Consider the following 19,940-nt stretch of genomic DNA (forward strand, 5'->3'; position numbering starts at 1 on the left):
TCCTTGACCTGTCTCCTCTTGTGGGCTGTAATGAGTTGTTAAATAATGAAAAGTCCAACAGTTGGAGGAAGAGAAGTGAAGTCCTCAGTTATTTAAAAAACAAAAGGAAAGCAAAAACAACCTGTATGACTGGCACCTGAGGAACTAAGAGTTTCAGAAAATCAAAATTCTAAAGGACTTCTGAAAATTCTATGATCTTGTGTGCCCGGAGCAGTGAAGCTGCCCCCAGCCCGTTTCAGGAGGAAGGTCTTGATTTGGAGCCTCTGTAGTTCTTCTGGTGCTGTCTGTAGTTTTAGAGCCTGGAGGGAAGACTGAAAACAGGACTCCACTCACAAGGCAGGGAGGATATGTGCCATTTTAAAATCCTTGTACATTAGAGATAAGCCTTTCATCCCCTCTGACTAATCCACAGATTTGAATGACAAGCCAACTTCTTCAACTCGTTATCTTACCTTTGGTGGTTTCACTCTCGCGGATAAGAAAGGTACCTCTTGGGTTTCCAAAGGACAATAGCTGTCGCTCAGCATCTTTTCGGCCAAGTTTTCCAAAGTACCACCTTTAAATTAGATCAAGGAAGGAAAATACTTTGTAATAGTCATTTACAAAATGCAACAGCATAGGCTCTTTTTTTTGCCCATGAATTCCCCTCACCTCCAATTTAGTCCTTAGCCTTTCCCTGTATGTATTTTTTCCTAGCTTAATTCAGTTCCTTTTCAATCTATCCTGGATTCTATCCCTAATTCATCTCTTTCACTCTTTAAAAAAAATCAGATTTGAATTGTGGGTTGTTTTCCTTCCCTCCAGACATGACCAGAACTGGTTTGTGTTAAAACTGCCATCTATATGCAAAAAACCAGAAATCTAAGACCTTGATTTGAAATGGTAACTGCAGGAGACCCTTTCCACGCTTATCTAAAAGACTCTAGTCTGGGCACGGTGGCTTATGCCTGTAATCCCAGCACTTTGGGAGGCCAAGGCGGGTGGATCACCTGAGGTCAGGAGTTTGAGATCAGCCTGGCCAACATGGTGAAACACCAGCTCTACTAAAAATACAAAAATTAGCTTGATGTGGTGGTGGGCACCTGTAATCCCAGGTACTTGGGAGGCTGAGGCAGGAGAATCGCTTGAACCTGGGAGGCCCAGGCTGCAGTGAGCTGAGATCGTGCCATTGTACTCCAGCCTGGGTGACAGAGCAAAGCCGTGTCTCAAAAAAACAAAACAAAACAAAACAAACAAAAAAAACGCCAGGCATGGTGGCTCATGCCTGTAATCCTAGCACTTTGGGAGGCCAAGGCGGGTGGATCATGAGGTCAGGAGATGGAGACAATCCTGGCTAACACGGTGAAACCCCATCTCCACTAAAAATACAAAAAATTAGCCGGGTGTGGCGGCATGCACCTGTAATCCCAGCTACTAGGGAGGCTGAGGCAGGAGAATCGCTTGAATCTGGAAGGCAGAGGTTGCAGTGAGCCAGGATCGCGCCACTGCACTCCACTATTTTCTTGAGACAGGGTCTCACTCTGTCACCCAGGCTGGAGTGCAGTGGCATAATCATAGCTCACTGCAGCCTCGACTTTCCCAGGCTCAAGCAATCTTCCTACCTCTGCCTCCTGGGACTAAAGGTGCACATCACCACACCTGCTAACTAAAAAAAATTTTTTCGTAGAGGCTAAGAGCGGTGGCTCATGATTGTAATTCCAGCACTTTGGGAGGCTGAGGCAGGCAGATCACCTGAGGTCTGGAGTTCGAGACCACCCTGGCCAACATGGTGAAATCCCAACTCTACTGAAAATACAAAAATTAGCTGGACATGGTGGCATGTGCCTGTAATTTCAGCTATTCGGGAGGCTGGGGCATGAGAATCACTTGAACCAGGGATGTGGAGGTTGTAGTGAGCCGAGACAGGGCCACTGCACTCTAGCCTGGGGACAGAGTGAGACTGTCTCCCTATGTTGCCCAGCATGGTCTCAAACTCCTGGGCTCAAGTGATCCTCTCGCCCTGGCCTCCTAAATGCTGGGATTACAGGAGGGAGCCATCACGGCTGACCCTGTACATCTTTTCTTTGGCACAACTGTAAGGACTGGTTACTGTACACCTTTGAGATCTGTGCCCAGTCAGTAAGCATGCCCTTATAATGACTTGGTGTTGCAGATATTTCAATGTATTATCCCTGAACAAACTAATGATACTCTGTGCCACTTTAGGAGGCATCACATTAAGTCACCTCAAGACTTTTGTTATTTGCCTTATATTCTCCCCCTGCACTCTCAAGCCTTAACCAAGCCTGGCAATTAGTTACTATTTCAGCACTAGGTGCTGAATGAGCAGCAGGTGCCCCCAAAACCCAAGGGAGAATGCTGGCGCATTCAATTGGAATCTGTGTGTGGGAACCATTTTTAGAATATTTGACTGTGAAAGAATCCAGATTCTAAAATGAAATTTCAATTCATTATGCTTGAATATAGGTATTATGAATTCACTGTCAAATTCTTTTGTGAATTAAGTTTCACTGAAGAAAAGAGGCATGGCGTGTTAGCTCCTCAGTGACTTTTAGAAACACCAAAATGTGCAACAATCCTTAATCTAGCACTAGGTGGTGTAAAGACTATTACGTCAATTACTTGTGAGAAATGGCTTTCTGGGTGTGTACCAATAACCCAATTAGAATGCTGTGTAAAACAGTGGTGAAAAAGGAATTGTTAGAACAATGGATTGCAGGAAAACAATAGTATTTTAAGATAATGATAGTTAATTGCATATGTAAAACTGAAGGCATTATTTTAAAAAATAATATTCTTTAAAAACAAAATATTTAAAAAGTCGACCATTATAAACATAACTTAAATATATAGCTGACAAATTTCCAGTTAAATCAGGGTAATGCTACATTTTGGTACTTTTTATTCTGAAAGAACACAAAGATGTTTGCAAATCTTCCCTAAAATACAAATTAAATACAAATACCTTGATTCACTGATGATGAAACACAGTCACTAGGAGAAAAAAACAACTAAGAACCACTGAGTATTTGAGAGTGGGAAACAAAACAGATCCTCTTAGAGGAAATACAAAGGCATTAAAGAATAGAACAATCCAACTAGGGATTTGGTTAGGGTGTGGAGTCTAATCCCTCTTGCACTACTTAAACAAATCTATGGTGAAATTAAATATCAGAGCCAAAGGTTGGGCTTGGTGACTGACTTTTCTCAACTCCCTTTCTAGAGAGGCAAGACCCAAGGTGTCAGGAGGAGGCCAAGTTCCTGCATTTGGGAAATCATGGCTCCATCTCTCCTTCCCTCAGTTCAGAAGTCAGGGCTGGCAAAGAGCCACTGGCAGTTCTTCCCCTTGGGAGTGCCCATTAATCCTCATGGGTCAGAAGAAGGGAGAAAGGTTATCCCTTTTAGATCCCTTCAGCCTACTGAACACCTTCCTAAACTGCTACCAGTTGAATAGCTGGGCCAAATAACTGCTCGTCACTGTTTACTATCAAAGAAGCCAATTGAGGTTCCAAATCGCTGTAGTATTTCCCAAGTTGGGGGGACACACTGTATGTGACTCACTTTTCCCAGGCATAGAAGGTGTCTTTTCAGCACTCTTTTAATATTTCTGATCACACTTAGGAGAAAAATCTTAGTCTTTGGCAATTACTTGCTACTGTCTCCTCTCTCTCCCCAACAGAGGGAGTGGACTGTGGGCTTAGAAACCTGGGTTGGCAATAATATAGGCTCTAGCTAGCATTTCATATTTTTATGGCTACTTTTAATCTATGACAAGTTTTACTGGCTTTTCATTTAGGGTATTGATAGAAAGTTTTCTTTCAAAATAAGTGAGCAGGCTTCAAGAGAAACATTAAGTTAATAATAGTGCAAGTATTACACAGGGTAAAAACCGGGGCAGAAAGCCTGAAAAACTCAGCCTTAATCACTGCTGTGAATTTCTTCTCCCTCCTGCCCAATGCTGATGGCATTTTATTGTGGCAATCAACTTTTAAAATCAAGTAGTTAAGTGAAAACAAAATGAAACATACTCTTCTGCCTGGATAGAGTCAACCGGAGCCACATAATTGCTGGGAATGTAACCTGTCTCTCCAGTTGTCAAGGAGCGGGCTTCCCACCAATCTCCTTCCCTGTAAAGAAAAAAGAAAAGTAAATACGTTGACCATTTCAACAGCTTGCAGTTAGAGACTCACTGTGGTCTGAAGTGTATAACTGTCACCTAATCATCCTGCCACCTGATTTCTCCAACATATTCCTTTACTCTGAACTCCAGCATAGTCCCCCTGTGAAGGTCAGAAGGTTCCAGTTCGAGTCAGCCATGAGATGAACTCACGGTTGTCTCTTGCCTTATTTGTGAATTAAGAATGTGGGATCCTGGCCATGAGAGGTCTCTCTTGGTAGGGGGCATTTTGCTTGGTTAGTGTCCTTAACTTGGACAGAGGGAAAAGGAACCCAGCCTCAGCCTAATTAAGTAAAACATGTTGGCTGCAGATCATCTGTGAAGGGAAGCTTTTTAGGAGGTCTGAGGTCAATCCGAGCTGCAAAGTACTGCTTCCCTATTGTAAGCACCCCTCTCTTTCAAGTTCAAATCATGACACTAGAAATGTTAACATCTTAACATTGGGAGGTTAGGAGGTCTGACGAGGGATGAAGGCACGCTCTAAACACATGCCTGGCTTGCTCTCAAAAAGATGGGGAGACACCTCTCTGCAGGTAGAATGATGCTACAGTAGGATCGCCTTCCCCAGGCATTTTCAGTCTGAAGTGATTCCATCAAATGTCCAGAGTACTGGCCTGAGGCTCATGGGCAAGGGGTGAGGGTGGGTATGGCTGCGTGTGCTCGCACAGGGGAAGCACAGAAACTCCGCAAGGGAGTGAGATTTTTAGTCATGCCACTTTGTACTGCCTTAGGCTCCATGCCACAGCATGGCAGTGGTATCAACCTGGGGAGCTCTCAGAGGAGGTCAAAAGGTAGCTTGTAGCTACTCTCATCTTAAAGCCAGTGAGTACATTAAGCAGTTCAAGTTCATCTGCTTAGATTCAGCAGTGTGTACCTCTTCCCATTAACATCGGGGAGGTCATGGATGTGGCGCTGTGGCTCTGACATCCATTGAGTATCTGCAGAACCAGCCTGCAGTCAAAGACATGATTGCCCTCAAGCAAATCAGACCTCCCAGCAAATCTGATCTCCAGGGGCTCAGCACCTTCTCTTCCTCCTTTTTTGGTCCTTGGAGGCAGCAAGCGAAACTCCAGGCATTTTTTTAAAAAATCGTTCTTTTGGCTGGGTTCTGTGTCAAAGCTTTCAGCCAGGGAAAAAAAATGTGTTGGCTTTTGGCCATGGTAAAGATGCTCCCCAGACAGATTTAATCAGGTAGAGAATAACCAGCCTCCACATTAAACTCAAGCATTACTCCAGAGGCTGCTCTCTAAAGCTGGACTCTCTGAGCAAGGTGAGCAGTGAGCAACGCCTCCAGATAGGATTTAATAGAGCAACAGGACAAAGGTGACAAGCCAGCGTGTGCTGGGGGTGCTGTTGTGGGAAAGTGTTTGGTGGCATAAGTAATAGAATAGCCCACAAAAAAACCAAGGTGCCAGCAAAGGTTTTTAAAACCTTATGCTTTAATTAGTTTCCTAATCTCTCCTTTTTACCATATTACAAATCCATCAAAAGTACAGTACTCATATTCAGAAAGTCCTTTATTCATAAAAGTTAGTTCATGTCTAGATTTATTCATAATCTTAAATTTAGTTCATGTCTAGATCTTTGTTAGGACATATTTACACACACTGAAGAATATAGGTACAGTATATACGAACCCCGTGAACCCACTGCCCAACTTAAGAGCTAGATCGTTACCAACTGGGTGGGATCTGCACTGTGCTGCTCCCCTATTGTAAGCACCCCTCTCTTTGAGGTTCAAATCATGACATTAAAAATGTTAACAGTTTGTACTAGTCTCATTTCTATGCCTTCCAAAAGGAATACATACAGTTGTAAGGATATCATCTAAGAACATATGTGGAAGTTTATTTTTTTCTTTAAACACTGTATGTGTTTAAGGAAATGGCTTTGGAGACATAATCTTCACTTTAATATAGTGACAACGTTTACTGCTCTGAAGTTCCACTAGATGGAGACATTTCATCATTAAAAATAACAATACCCAGCTCTTTCCCCTCCACCCTGTCCCGCCCAGCCTGGGAAATGCTCCAAAATGGCGAGGAAAAAATTAAGTGCTTGTAGCAGAGGCTTATTGTTTTTTAATGCAAGATAACCTTCATCAAGTTAGTTCTAATTGAATTAAATTAAGAAAAAAAATGGCTAGCATCAATTTTAGGGTATCTGAGACTGTCAATGGGGGCGGGAAGCCAATACATTTTGCTGCAGGTTGGGACAAGCCCAGCCTTATTCAGGTGATCTGGCATTAATGAAGTCATTTCCAATTCAAATCTACCATTAACTATCTCATTTTGGTCTAGGCACCTAAATAGTGTAGCACAGATCAGAATGCAATTATCTGCTCATTCTGAAGTCATGAATCAGGAATTCATGATTTTCTTACTTGACCCTATTAATCTCACAAGGGTTTTCAGCTACTCATGAGAAAGATAAAATCCTTGATTTCTCTTTTTCTAGGCTTTCCAGGGTCATCTTATTCATCAAAGGAGACATAAAGTGACAAAGATTCAATGTTTATTATGTAGTAAACCTCACACATTGAGCCCACAGAGGGTGGTACAGACTCAAAATATTCATCGAAAGCCGTTGAGCAAGTGAATAAGTCATCTTTTTGATATACTAGAAGCACCAATCCACCTATAAATAGATATACTCTATATTCATGTTGATTTAGGAAAATAGGATCTCTACTATGTTATCTTTTATTTCTTGAGTTACTGTGGGTAATTAGCATTGTTAAAGCTGTATTTCTTTAAACTGTTCTTACAGTTCAGATTTCTCTTTAATTTACACTTGGTGAGATATTTTTTATTATCTTGCTCTAATTCAAATATATGATTTAAAGCCTGGTGCTGGTTTAGAATGGCTTTTAAGATTTTATAACAGCTCTCTCTGTTCCTCTGATTTAAAGACTTGCTAAAAGATTCTGTGCCCCCACCACACCCCACACCAAGAAAAGAGTCTACCCCCAAACCCCAAAGTTGCTCATAGGCTTGCGGGCCCGGGAGCCGGGAGCCCTAGAGCCTTGGAGCCAGGGAGTAGTTACTTGCCAACAGAAGTCAGCCTTGATCTGCTCAGTAGTGTAGCATTTTATGTCGGTAACAATTTTATCAAATGCTTGGGTGGGGCTCTAAACCAGGATTTCTTTTTATCACAATAGAAAAAAAAAAAAAACACACAACAAACCTGCCCTCAGCTGTAACCAATACTCCACTCTGTGTAAAACATGTATTACATTTTAAAGAGTCACTGTTCCTAGATGGTAAACGACTAGTCTTGAAATGTGAAAACAGGGAATAAAATGGGTGGACTTAAATACTTTGCAAAAGGGGTTCAAATTTAACAATGTCCTAATACATGACACTGAGCACTTACAACAGGTCAATGAAGCAACTTTGCCCCTTGCTGGGTAGCAGGAACACCGCCTCTGGGTACATATATACATGCACATCCCATGGTGTATGCTGTACTTTAACAAAGCCAGCCCTGTGGCCTCCAGCGCCACCAGGGCTCCCACCAGGGAAGGGAGTGGGAGGACACACACTAGGAGGTGTGGCAGCTGCCCTGGCAGAACAGAGCCCCATTCCTCCCTCTCCTCTGAGGACCAGAGCCAGAGGCGGGAGAGGATGGGGGAGGGGAGGAGCCGCGTGCCATCTGCTTCCGTATATTGCTTTGTTTTTCCTTCATGATTTTCTCTTCCCTGTTATTACCCTTGACTTCAGGATATTGTCTTGTTACACAAACCTTATTTTTCTTTTCTATAACCTTGAGAAAGGGAATTTTAAAATTCCACTGATATGGAATTCCATTGGCAGAAAGGAAGAACATTAAGAGGAAGAGAATCTTTGTAATATTTTCCTCTATAAGAACAGGGTTGGAGGCTCAAAGGCCTCTGTAAACATCAAAGGCCGTGCATGGAAGTCACAAAATAGAGGTTGAGACGGATTGGATTCTCCTTGCGTGTTTCTCTAAAATTTCAATTTGGTGACACTGCAGATCCTTTCCAGATTAACAAAGGAAGAAGCCATGGGATTGACATTGGCAGGGACTGACTTTCCAATGCCCTCCAGCCTAATGCACAGATGCACGTGCAGTGTGGACAAAGCCTCCTGAGAGCTGGGTCTGCGCTCCTACTATTCCTTGGTTCTTGCAATTGAAAGTTTACAAATAGTCTTGAAATTTCTAATCAACCTTGGCATGTAGGGGAGGCTAAGGGGCAGGGGATTTCAGAATTCAAAGTTAATGGACTCCAACAAGCAGCAAAATAACAGCAAGGAGGTATACCCAGAGAGATCAAAGCCCAATCCCCTCCTCCCTAGCCCCAGCCAACTCTCCAAACCTTCCTGTCACTTGAAGGGTCCCATCTGGGCCTTTCCTAGATCAAACCTGACACTGTTCTCAGGATGCCTCCCTGCATCTCGCCCTGGGCTCTGCCACCTGCCAGTTCTGAGCTCTGGGGCAGTTTCCTAATCTGGGCCTCTGGCTCCTCAGATGTCAAACGATGACATCGATGCATACCTCAGACAGTTGTGGAAGAATGCATGAGAATGTTTGTAACTTAGCTCATGGCTGGTACATCAGGAGCCTTCAATGAATGGTAGCTGTTTATTATTTTTTAAAAACTTCCTGTGGCTACAGGAGGAGGACTCCCGGGGGCCGGTAACACTCTTCTTGACCTGGCTGGTGGCTGCACAGGCATGTTCAGCTTGTGAAAATTCAGCAAACTGTATACTTTTTGAAAATTGTAAAATATAGGCAACATAAAATTTATCATTTTAATCATTTTTAAGTGTACAGTTGAGTGGCAGTAAGTACGTTCACACTGTTGTGCAACATCACTGTGTACACGTTTGATACGTGCACTTTTCTGCATGTGTTCCAACAAAAAGTTAAAAAAACACCACCCCACACCTTTGTTAATGATGACAATCCTAATATATGTTTGAAAACCCTGTGGCTGTGTAGACTGTGCCTTCTGATGTCTCGAAGAGAGTCATCGGCCCTTTATGGTGGTATTCAGTTCTTGCTGTTGAAAGGCGGCATATTCTCACTGCATGGTTTTGTGAGCCGGGGGCATTCCAGGGAAGGGTGGGCTTTCCAAGGAGGCAGTTTTCAGGCCTGAAGGAGGTCCCTGTGGCAATCAGAACTCCTCTTTCCTGGGATGTGCAGTGTTACCAAGGCTGCCTCTTACTCCCTCTGGCATATCCTTCTGGGAAAGCTGAGGAGCCCGGCTCCAAGTCCTTCTGCCAACATGGAATCTGGTTTGCTCAGAGAGCAGAGGAGAAGCAACCAGACTTGGTGGCATAGAAGAACTTCCTGGTGTGCCCCTCAGCCCCTGGGTAGCATTCTTTCCCAACCACTGGGAGCACTCACAGGGATGCTGGAGATGCCTGGCATGCTGATGTGGAACCCCACACCCCACACACTTTCTTCAGAGCCTAGATTTTTTCTGAAGGGCCTCATCCACGCACACTGCCTCAGTCTAATAGACGCAGTATTTATAAACCACAAGAAAATCTGACCTGTGTTTACTCTTCTTACGGAGGTACTGAATGTAGGATTTGAAAAGTGAGTGATCCTCACTCTTGAAATCTCCCCACTGCCTGTTTAACTGTTGTTCCTCCTGGCCAACGTTAAACAACCATGCAGCATAGTCATTCATGAGTGAGTGAAATCACTTCTCCTTCTAGCTCCAAAAGATTCCAGTCACTCCCAAATTTTCATTACAGGGAAACGCCTCCATAGGCTTCACCAATGAAATGTTTAGCAGTTTATAAAACAAAGAACTTGTTGCAAGCCTCAAGTGATGACTTTAGTTAGTGTAACATCTGAAATGTGAAGAAAATCTCAAGGCAGAGAGCATGAAACGTGGGTAGCCAAGGCTTGTGCCAATCACTTGAAACTGTCGGTTTGTAGAAACACTCAGGACTGTGGAGAGCGATGCTGGTGATTTTACAATCTTTAAACCTAAACCAAAACCAATAAACATGGACTGTGCTAGTATTTTTGGTACTCTCCGAAAATCTCCTTGGACACACAGTGCCATAAAATACTGCAATGTGTCACTGACTCTTCTTTTTCTCAAAGTACATTGTTGTAAACTAGTGAATTTAGCAAATGTTCTTTTAGCATTTCAGACATCTGAAGAGGTGCAGACCAGAAATGCAAGACCCCTTCCCAACCTGAAAGGTATACATGCTTCTCCTCCCTCTCCAAACTTACGAGCTGTTCAATATTTGAAATTTTTCTCCTTTGTGAAAACTCAGGTCATCTTCTGTCCGTGCTTCATAGTCATAAAGGGCCACAAACAGTGTCACTCCTGCCGAAACGAAATTCACAAGAAGGGAGATTATTACACAAGGGGAAATTAATTCCAAGAAATTAAATCTTCACTAAAATCTCATTCTCACAATCTACATCTAGCCAGCACTAATAACGTGATGAAGTGTTGTAATTAATGTGTAAAAACCACAGTCACAGGGCTGTGTTTACGCCTTGGTCTTTGTAGGAGAAGCCTTACTGGATCTGATAGAAACCTAGAGCTGAAGGGCTTCTTTCTGTAACAGCTTTTAATGAGGGCTGAGGAGCAGGGAGATATTAAAATCGCATCCCAAACAAAAGGGCAGCGTCAGCGTCAGGGTTCAGGTTTGCAGGGCTCTGCAGCAGTTACTGACATCCTTTGCTGGTCATATCTTCTCCTCCACTTGGAGCCTATGTTAGGTTCTGGGTAAAATGCACCACCCTTTCTCCTGGTAAAACAGTAACACAGAACGTAATAGGAAATGCCTCCTGCAGCTTAGGGAAACTTAGAGAAGACCATTTCTGTAATATTCATCCCAATTAGAGGATGTACTGCCCTTGGCATCTGCAGTTGATTTTGCAGTTCTGTGCTGCTCAGCCCCACTGCTGAAAGTGGAACCCTCTCCCTTGTCCTCCTTCTACCACGAACTCACCTCTCCTCACACTGTCTTGTAGCACTCACTCTTCCTCACACCCACCCTATGTCCTCTCATCTGGCTGACTCTCTAGAGAGGCCCTTCCTGCTTTGCAAAAGTTTGCTAGCAGCAGCAGAGAATATCCAGTGTCATCTGGCCTAGGATTTCCTCCATATAATTAGGCATAATTCTTCTTCTTTTTTTTTTATAGAGACGGGGGTCTATGTTGCCCAGGCTGGTCTCGAATTCCTGGGTACAAGTGATCCTCCTGGCTTGGCCTCCTAAAGTGCTGGGATTATAGGTGTGACTTACCGTGCCCAACCCAGTAGGCATAATTCTAACATAGTCCTCAGTGACTCCTGCCTCCATGTCTTGTGCAAGCCCCTCCCCTTGAGTGTGGGCTGGATCTAACGACTTGCTTCTACTCAACAGAATGTGCAGTCCCTTAAGTGACTAGGCTTCAAAAGATGGTGACTTCCGTCTTTCTAACAGACTCTCTCTATTGCCACTTCAGCTTGTGTACTTTGATGAAGCAAGGCGCCATGCTGGTGAGGCCCATGTGACCAAGAACTGAGGGTGGCCTCTGGCCAACAGCCAGCGAGGCACCAAATCCTGCCAGCACTACATGAGTTTGGAAGCAGATCATTCTCAGCTAAACTGTGAGATGACTACAGCCCAGCCAACACACCTTGATTACAGCCTGTGAGAGATTCTGAAGGACCCAACTAAGCATTCGCAGATTCCTGACCCACTGAAACTGTAAATTTAGGTTTTATAATTTTAATTGATGTATGGACAGACACAAACAAAAAAGCATGAAGGAAGATTTGGATCCAAGTGGTGCCACACTTTATGTCATCACTACAAGTGTTCAAGTGTAAAGAAAACCAATTTTGAAACTATGAAATTCCTGATTCATAAATACACAGTTATTTCTACTTTAGTACATATAAGATAATTCACTGTTATTAAAGCTCTTTTATTAAGGCAATTGCATATGTCTTAAAAGCAATGGTAAATTAAGTTGCCTTCCAAAACTGTGTACTTGTCTGGTCAGCTGTGTATGATCAGTTATCTATCTCAGAGTCTATTTTCTTTTGTGCTGGGACAGGTTGCTGGCCCTCCTCGTTTCCACAGACCAAATCTTCCTAGCTCAGAAGCTAGGACTAAGCAGTTATTTCTTTTGAGTATTTTTTAGTTCTTACATTTTATGCTTGTATTTGATGATAAATGTCAGTGACATTTCATAGTTTCCAAAGTCCTTGCTGCTCTGAGAAGTGTAGATTCTGGTGAAAATTACATAGTCATAAGATAAATTTGTTTTTGTTGTATTTTTTAAAAGTTGTGGTATCACTGGTTCTATGCTCCCTGGAATATTACTGCTTTGTAAAAGTCCAGGCTGAATGCAGCACCCTCTGTGTACCTAGTACAGTTATAAACCTGGGTCTCCCACTACTTGATATTTTTGCATTAGTTAAGACAGAAATTTTGATAGTTTGGTTAGAGGGGAGGGGAAATCTGCTGCCAGAAATGTCTAACTAAGTGCCATACTCGTCTGGGTAAGATTTCGGAAACATAACCTCTGTACATTAAAAAAAAATTAGTTAAACATCATATAGTAGATAGCCATTAAATTATAAAAAAAAATTTATGAAGAAAGATCTTTTGTACCGATTGAAAAAAAGAGATATAGAGATGTCTATATGATCAAGAGAGTTAATTTTGTTTGTTTGTTTGTTTGTTTTTTTGAGATGGAGTTTCACTCGTCACCCAGGCTGCAGTGCAGTGGCATAATCTCAGCTCACTGCAACCTCTGCCTCCCGGGTTCAAGCACTTCTCTTGCCTCAGCCTCCCAGGTAGCTGGGATTATAGGCGCCCGCCACCATGCCTGGCTAATTTTTTGTATTTTTAGTAGAGACGGGGTTTCGCCATGTTGGCCAGGATGGTCTCAAACTCCTGCCCTCAAGTGATCCACCCACCTCAGCCTTCCAAAGTGCTGGGATTACAGGCGTGAGCTACTGCACCCGGCCAGAGTCCACTTCTTTACCAAGCTGCCAGTTTGCTGTGTAGGTAGTTCCAAGGGAAGAAATGTGTCATGGCACTATTCGAGGACCACAGAGAGGAGTGGGGCTTGTCTTTCTGCCCCATCCCAAGTGGGACTTTCCTCAGGAGAGTTAGCATTCAGAGGTCTGACCATGCAAAGCAAGGCTCATTTGGCAACTTTCCTTCTTTCCTTAGATTTCTTTGAAAGGTAAGAAAAGAGATTGGCTTAAAACAAAAATGTGGGTGCCTGTGAAGTCATGCCTATTCTTATTTAACACTCCATGACCAGATTCCCTTCTTTAAAAACAATTTAAAAATGAAGCCAAGCCAGCTCCACTGTGTGGAAGGCAAGGCACATGAAGACCAGCACCCTACTCTCTCCTTGCATCAGCTGACAAGTTCTCACTGAGGGCTTTTATGTTCCATGTTCCGGGAACTGAGGGGAGACTCAAAGGAGGTTACAGAGAAACACAGACATTGTTCTTGGCCTTACAGGACTGAAGGCAGTATTGGGAGAAAGGACATGCATATGTATTAAAACCAAATAACTCAAGGCAGAAAAATCTGCCAACATTTGGGGGTACTGTGTTTTAACTTTCAAATTTTATAAGGGATCAGGTAGCCTCTTAGAAGAAGACTGCTCCTGACTACAGTGGAGACCCACATGCTCAACACCAATGGTCCTCTCTAGTTGACTTTAATGAATGATACCTGCATACACAGGGGTCCATATCCAGCACTCGTGAATGAATGAACAAGGATAATGGCTGTGTCAGTAGAATTAATAGTCTGGGCTGGCAAAGCCCTCATGCTTCTCACGGTAGGCACAAAGATGGGGGTTGTGTTGGGTGCGTTTTTGCCTATTTTTTTCTCCTGCATCATCAGAAGACAGATGGCCTTAGACTGCCTGTCTGCGTCTCTCCTTTTCAGGCACCTTTGGGAAGGTGGGAGGGATGGGTAAAGGTACTTAGCACGTATTCAACCCATGCAAGGCCTGGGTTAAAAGGAAAGCTAGAGTCACCACAGCATGAGGGTGAACATAAATACTTCTTCTACTGGGCAGAGCGTGCTATGCTAGCAGAAGAGAAGTAGATAATGTCCAAAGGCTCAGGGTCAGGCTCCTTGATACAGCTACACTGATGTGTGATGTGTGTTGGGTGCAGAGGGAAAAAAAACTTGCTAATGCCTTAGTAGTGCCTCCTCCCTAGGTGAAAAGGTACCTGCTGCCAGATGGGCTGAGAGATACTGGATTCTTTCAAACTTTTATATAAGACATCTGCTACCAGATGAACTGAGAGATGCTGCATTCTTTCAAACTTTTGCAATAAACAAAATAATTTTTGGAACAAATAATGTGAAATATCTAGTTACCATGGTTCACATACTCAGAGAAAATTTGGACAACTAAGGATGCATGAGATAACTTACAAATATTTCGGAAAACATATGTCTGAGAATGTATGCCAGATATTTTACAAAGTATTAGCTAAGTCAGCAAATACACATGGCAGCAAAATATAGCCTTGTGGTATGAAAGACAAGGAAACTTCAAAAAAAAAAAAAAAAAAAAGAGAAACGCAGGCTGAGGATTAGGAAGAAGTGAGTGGGAAGAGGGAGTACATTAATATCTGGAGAACTCAAAATACACACACCCAGATCCAGTCCTGGAGCCTCTAATTGAGAAGACTGGGACATGGCTCAGGCATCCGTGTTTTGAAAAGCCTGCCCTAGTTCTTCTGTGCCAACCAGCCAGGCGAGGCTGAGAGTCATTGACCTACAGTCCCTCAGTAGAATGTTGTAGCTCACTAACCCATACAGAATCCTCAGAAAGCAGCAACTTGGGGCACCTTGCAACCCTGTAGCCAAACATTTTGTTTGTACATCAAACTCTGGCTTTTCTTACAGACCCTCATCTAGTAGAGGAGACAGATTAGAAACTTACATGTGAAACCCCTAGTCAAAGGGAAGTGATGGGAACCCAGATGTTCAATTGCCAAAAGATTTAAGGGCGGCTGTCCCCTCTCTGCACTCTGTGACTTTGGGGGCTTACCTGTTCCTCCTCTCGTACGCAAGGTCCCCGTGTGAGACGAAGAGTTCACACCTCCAAAGACGGTGAGTCCTTGGCCCCCGGCTGCGTGGAAGTTGTTGTAGTTGGGGATGGAGGTCACGCCGAAGCTGGGGTAGTGCTGAGGGGTGGGGTCTGTGCCATAGCGGTACCCGGAGCTCTGGTTCAGGCTGCCGTCCCTCTCCTCCGTCAGTTTTGTTGCTTCTTTATCCTTACATTGCACACAGCCCATTATCTAAATTCCTGCCAAAGACAAAAATGGGGGCACGTAAGCTGGGATGCTCGGTAGTTGCTGGGTTGCTCTACAGTTAACGAGGAGTAATTGACAAGGCTCACTGTTGGCTATTTCAGGCCTATGAGGGGCATGAGGAAAGGCAGTGGCTGGGGGGATGGTTAGAAGGAAGTTCAGTTCCTTGACCCCACAATCACATTTGTTCCCCATACGTTCTGGATGACAGCATCATCACAGAGCACAATGTTCACCATGCAGCAACTTTCCTCAAATGAGGCCTGTACCTCAAAATTCTGTAACAGCATACACCTGCCTACAGACAGTCCCACCATACTTACCAATTCTGCCTTTCTTTAGCCATCTAAAAAAAATAATATATGCTCTGTAGCATGTGTCTATGCAACATTAGAATAAAAACTCCCATCAGGGCACAGGAAATTTAAGGAAGAGGGCACAGGAGTGTTGGATAAGCCAGAACACAACCTTCAATCAAGTCACTAGACTGCTTCACTCATGGGTACTTCATCTTCAGGCACAAAACTGGTCAATTTTAAGCACTAAGATGATGCTAAGTATCAAAACTAAGAACTAGTTACTGGATGAAAACTAAAGTCGGCAGAACCTAAGAGGTCAGAGTATATTTGCAGGATGTCATGATAGTCTACAGTAATGAAATCACTTAAAGCTGCTAATTAACTTTTCAAATTTCCATTAGCTTTTGACATCTTTCAAAAACATTAAAAAAAAAATCATTCCCATGTTAAAGAGTTAGTGGTGAATTAAAAACTTGAGTTGTTGCCACCCCACCCTCCTCAAACCCACTTCTCCCAGGCTCCTCATCTTAGTAAATGGGACCACCAGTGACCCAGTTGCTCCAGTCAGCATCCTGAGAAGCATCCTCATTTCCTCCTCCTTGTTTACTTCCCACTCTTCCTGTCTCAGCTCTCCTATTCAAACACGCCCAACTTTTCAGATCCTCAAAGACTCCATTCCCCCACCCGCTTCGGGCCTTGGAACATAGCCTTGAACACTTTTTCCTCTTCCTCTCTGATATGTGATGTATCCATGTCCTAGTTAATAAGGCACCGCTTCCTCTGCAAGGCGTTCTCCGACTGCCCTGCCCTTCCAGGCTGGGTTGTGCTTTCCCAAGTGCTCCCATGGCATCCCCATCTCCCTCCTTCTGGCACCCTTGGCGCCATATTAAAACAGGGCCTACTTGTCTCATTGCCCAATGGACTGCAGGTTCCAGGAAAGCGGGACCCTGTCTGTTTTCATCACAGCTACATTGCCAGTGCCTGGAACAATAAATAGCAACCAGATGAGTGAAGATTCTGTAGTCTATTATGTTTCTCTTTTACCCTTTCTTTATCTCTGTATCAAAGCCGATCCCTCCTGTGACTTTGAGATGGAGTCTCACTCTGTTGCCCAGGCTGGAGTGCAGTGGTGCGATCTTGGCTCACTACAACCTCTGCCTCAGTCTCACAAGTAGCTGGGATTACAGGTGCCTGCCACCACATCCAGCTAATTTTTTGTATTTTTAGTAGAGATGGGGTTTCACCATGTTGGCCAGGCTGGTCTCAAACTACTGACCTCAGGTGATCCGCCCGCCTCGGCCTCCCAAAGTGCTGGGATTATAGGCATGAACCACCGTGACAGGCCACTCCTGTGACTTTTATCAGCAGTGTACCTTGCATTTTAAAATCTACTGATATGTGTGTGAGAAGTGAAGAAGATTCAGAAATACAAGCTGGTTAAATGGTCCCCCTTTGGACTTGCAATACCCCATCAAGCCAACAGGGGTCAGGTAGAACAGGCCAGTGGAGGTCCCTGCCAAAACCGCAAACCAGCCCATTTGGGACCAAAGAATCAAATAAGCAACACATGACATCATGTGTAATAACATTTATTCACTGGGGAGGGCACAGCTGGCACAGGATGGGAAGGGCTTGAGGCAGCGAAGGAGAAGGCATGCTTTTCTATACTATCTTGCAAACTAATGCAGGAGATGCCACATCAGAAGAGTGCTCCCTGGGCACTCTTCTGAGCACTGCTTCTCTGATGGACTGGGTGATGGGAGCAGTATCAGACGGTTCTATAGCTCTCTCATATTACACATTTCAATAAATACTTATTGAATTGAATGTCAGTTCTTGAGAATGAAAATGTTTGGAAAAGAGACGCCTACTGCTTGAGCTGAGCTCACCAAATCTGGAACATATTTACTCCCAAATCATTTGAGATTAACTTACAGTATACCGTGTCCAACATGCTTTGTAATTTGTGGTAAATGGATATGATTTTAACAAGTTTCCAATAGGAAATGCAAGCTATTTCCAAGGCATGATGTACTAAAGGAATTTCATCATTTGTTGTTGATGTTGCTTCATCAGACTGATAACTTGCTCATATAATATTAACTCTTTCATGGTGGAAAGTTGCTCCATATTTCTGCAAATACCAGGCAGAAAACACTTCTTGTCACAGACTTTTTTTTTTTTTTTTTTTTCCCAGGAATTTCACTGATCTACTGTAATTAGAGAATGTGAGACCCGAATCACAGACTCACATCACTTACACCAGTGGTTCTCAGCTGGGGGTAACTTTACCACTCCCCTACAAGAGACATATTGGGCAATGTCTGGAGACATTTTGGGTTGTCACACTCAGAGGGGAAGGATACTCCTGACACCTACTGGGAAGAGGCCAAGAATGCTGCTAAAACTTCCTGCAATGCGCAGGACAGCCTCCTACCAACAAGAGTTACCTGGCCCCAAATGTTAATAATGTCAAGGTCAAGAAATCCTGATTTACACAAAGGAAAGAATTTACATCTACATCTTTGAAACAGTTTAACAGCTGTTTCCCTTACACGGATGTGATTAACATGCAACCCAGCATGCTTTCTTCAGGCGAACAGGCATGTTAGGTAGAAGCAGGCAGTCTTAAAGAGTGACACGCTCTGATTTTTCTCTAGAAGCTTCTGCGCTGTGATAGAGAAACAGAACCTGGAAGTAATGAGAACGCTCATTGCAAACCACTCTTCCAACTCCAGCAAAACAAAATAAGCCCCATATCAGAACCCTGAAGAAAACAGGATCCTACATTTAACCAAACTAAGACAAAATAATCTTTCAAAATCCACTTTAAAAAAGAAATATACTATCATAAGCAACTAGCAGCTTATCTATAATTTTATGAACAGAGAAGAAAAATCATCAGCTCCTTGAAGGCAGGAATTTTTGTTTTTTTTTTTAACTGCTGCATCTTGAGTGGCCAGAACAGTGCCTGGCACAGAGTAGTCACTCAATAAATATTAGTTAAATAAATTAAAAAATAATCAAAATCATTTTGGAGAAAACAATCCTCTTTTATAGAAGAGACACCACTGTCACCACTTCATGCATTTGACATTTTGAGTTAAGTAGTGTTTCTATACAGATCTTGCTTACTCTCTTCTCTTCAATGACACATAGGAAGAAGTGAAAATAAATCAGTAAATGCAGTTTCAAGTCATTAAAAGTTAATCACAATGAAAATACTTATGTAGGAACCTGTGGTCTTCTTCCTCCCCCGTGGGGCAGTCAGACTAACTATCTTCGTGATAGAAGAGTCAGAAAATGCTACATGAGCTGTATTCAGTGTGCCCAGGTTCCTTGCTACAAGGCAAACTTTTGATCATTCATAAAAAAATAAAAGTATCCTTTATTATGCAGAGTTATGCGCTGTGGCTTTTATGTCCAATGCTGTACGTGCATCGTGACATAGAATGTACTGATTCACTTGCTGTAGATCTCTGGGGCACCAGGAAACACTGAATGATGCCATCGTGAATGTGGAGCCCTGGAGTTACTCTGATCAGGAAAATATCACATGCCATGAACTCATGGCTATAGTCCTCTGCAGGTTATCATGCCTAGAAAAACTGGTGAAAGGCATCTTCACCAATTGGATCCCGTGCCTGTGATCAAGGTGTCTGGATTACAGCTGTGAAGCCTCTAGTCTCCAATCCTTTTGCAAAGGGAGGGGCCCTGTTTCTACTATACAAATAAAACTTGATCTACTTAAAATTTCTCTAGTCCTGTGGTTCTTTTCAGATGTGCCAATAGTGTTAAGCAACCTGGGAAGAATTGCCAACACAGGATTCAAGGAACGCCGCACCCTGCTCCCATAAGCAGGGCAGACATTATCAACAGATCACAGCCCCTTCTGCTGCCATGCTGTGGGAGCTATGCTTCTTCACATAGCCCTGTAGTGACTGACGGAAGCTGACCTAAAGGACAGATTCAATCCTTTACTACCACAGGCACAGGGTGCTTCGATCCAAGATGAGTCTGGTTGAACATACACTCCCTCCTCCTGATGCAGACAGACCAGAGTCCAGTCTACAAGATGCACATTAAACACAGACACATTCATATTTCCTCATGCGCCAATCAATAAAGCAATGCCAGTATGCCCAAGTTATAAGCTTGCAGGACGTGAGATAAG

General features: G+C 43.3%; 1 protein-coding gene across 5 annotated transcripts in view; it reads right to left on the bottom strand.

The window, feature by feature from the left end:
- The window catches only part of FYN (FYN proto-oncogene, Src family tyrosine kinase), a 211,079-nt gene that overhangs the window by 42,126 nt on the left and 149,013 nt on the right, over positions 1-19,940 (bottom strand). For all 5 annotated transcript variants that reach the window (XM_055261589.1, XM_055261598.2, XM_055261626.1 and 2 more), the window contains 4 exons: positions 15,206-15,463; positions 10,400-10,496; positions 4,029-4,127; positions 453-556 (listed from right to left, as the gene is read on the bottom strand). In XM_055261589.1, coding sequence (XP_055117564.1) covers positions 453-556; positions 4,029-4,127; positions 10,400-10,496; positions 15,206-15,452 — 547 coding nt within the window. In that variant the 5' untranslated portion in view covers positions 15,453-15,463. The remainder of the gene's footprint in view (positions 1-452; positions 557-4,028; positions 4,128-10,399; positions 10,497-15,205; positions 15,464-19,940) is intronic.

The sequence above is a fragment of the Symphalangus syndactylus genome, chromosome 2, assembly GCF_028878055.3.
Source record: "Symphalangus syndactylus isolate Jambi chromosome 2, NHGRI_mSymSyn1-v2.1_pri, whole genome shotgun sequence".
NCBI lineage: Eukaryota > Metazoa > Chordata > Mammalia > Primates > Hylobatidae > Symphalangus > Symphalangus syndactylus.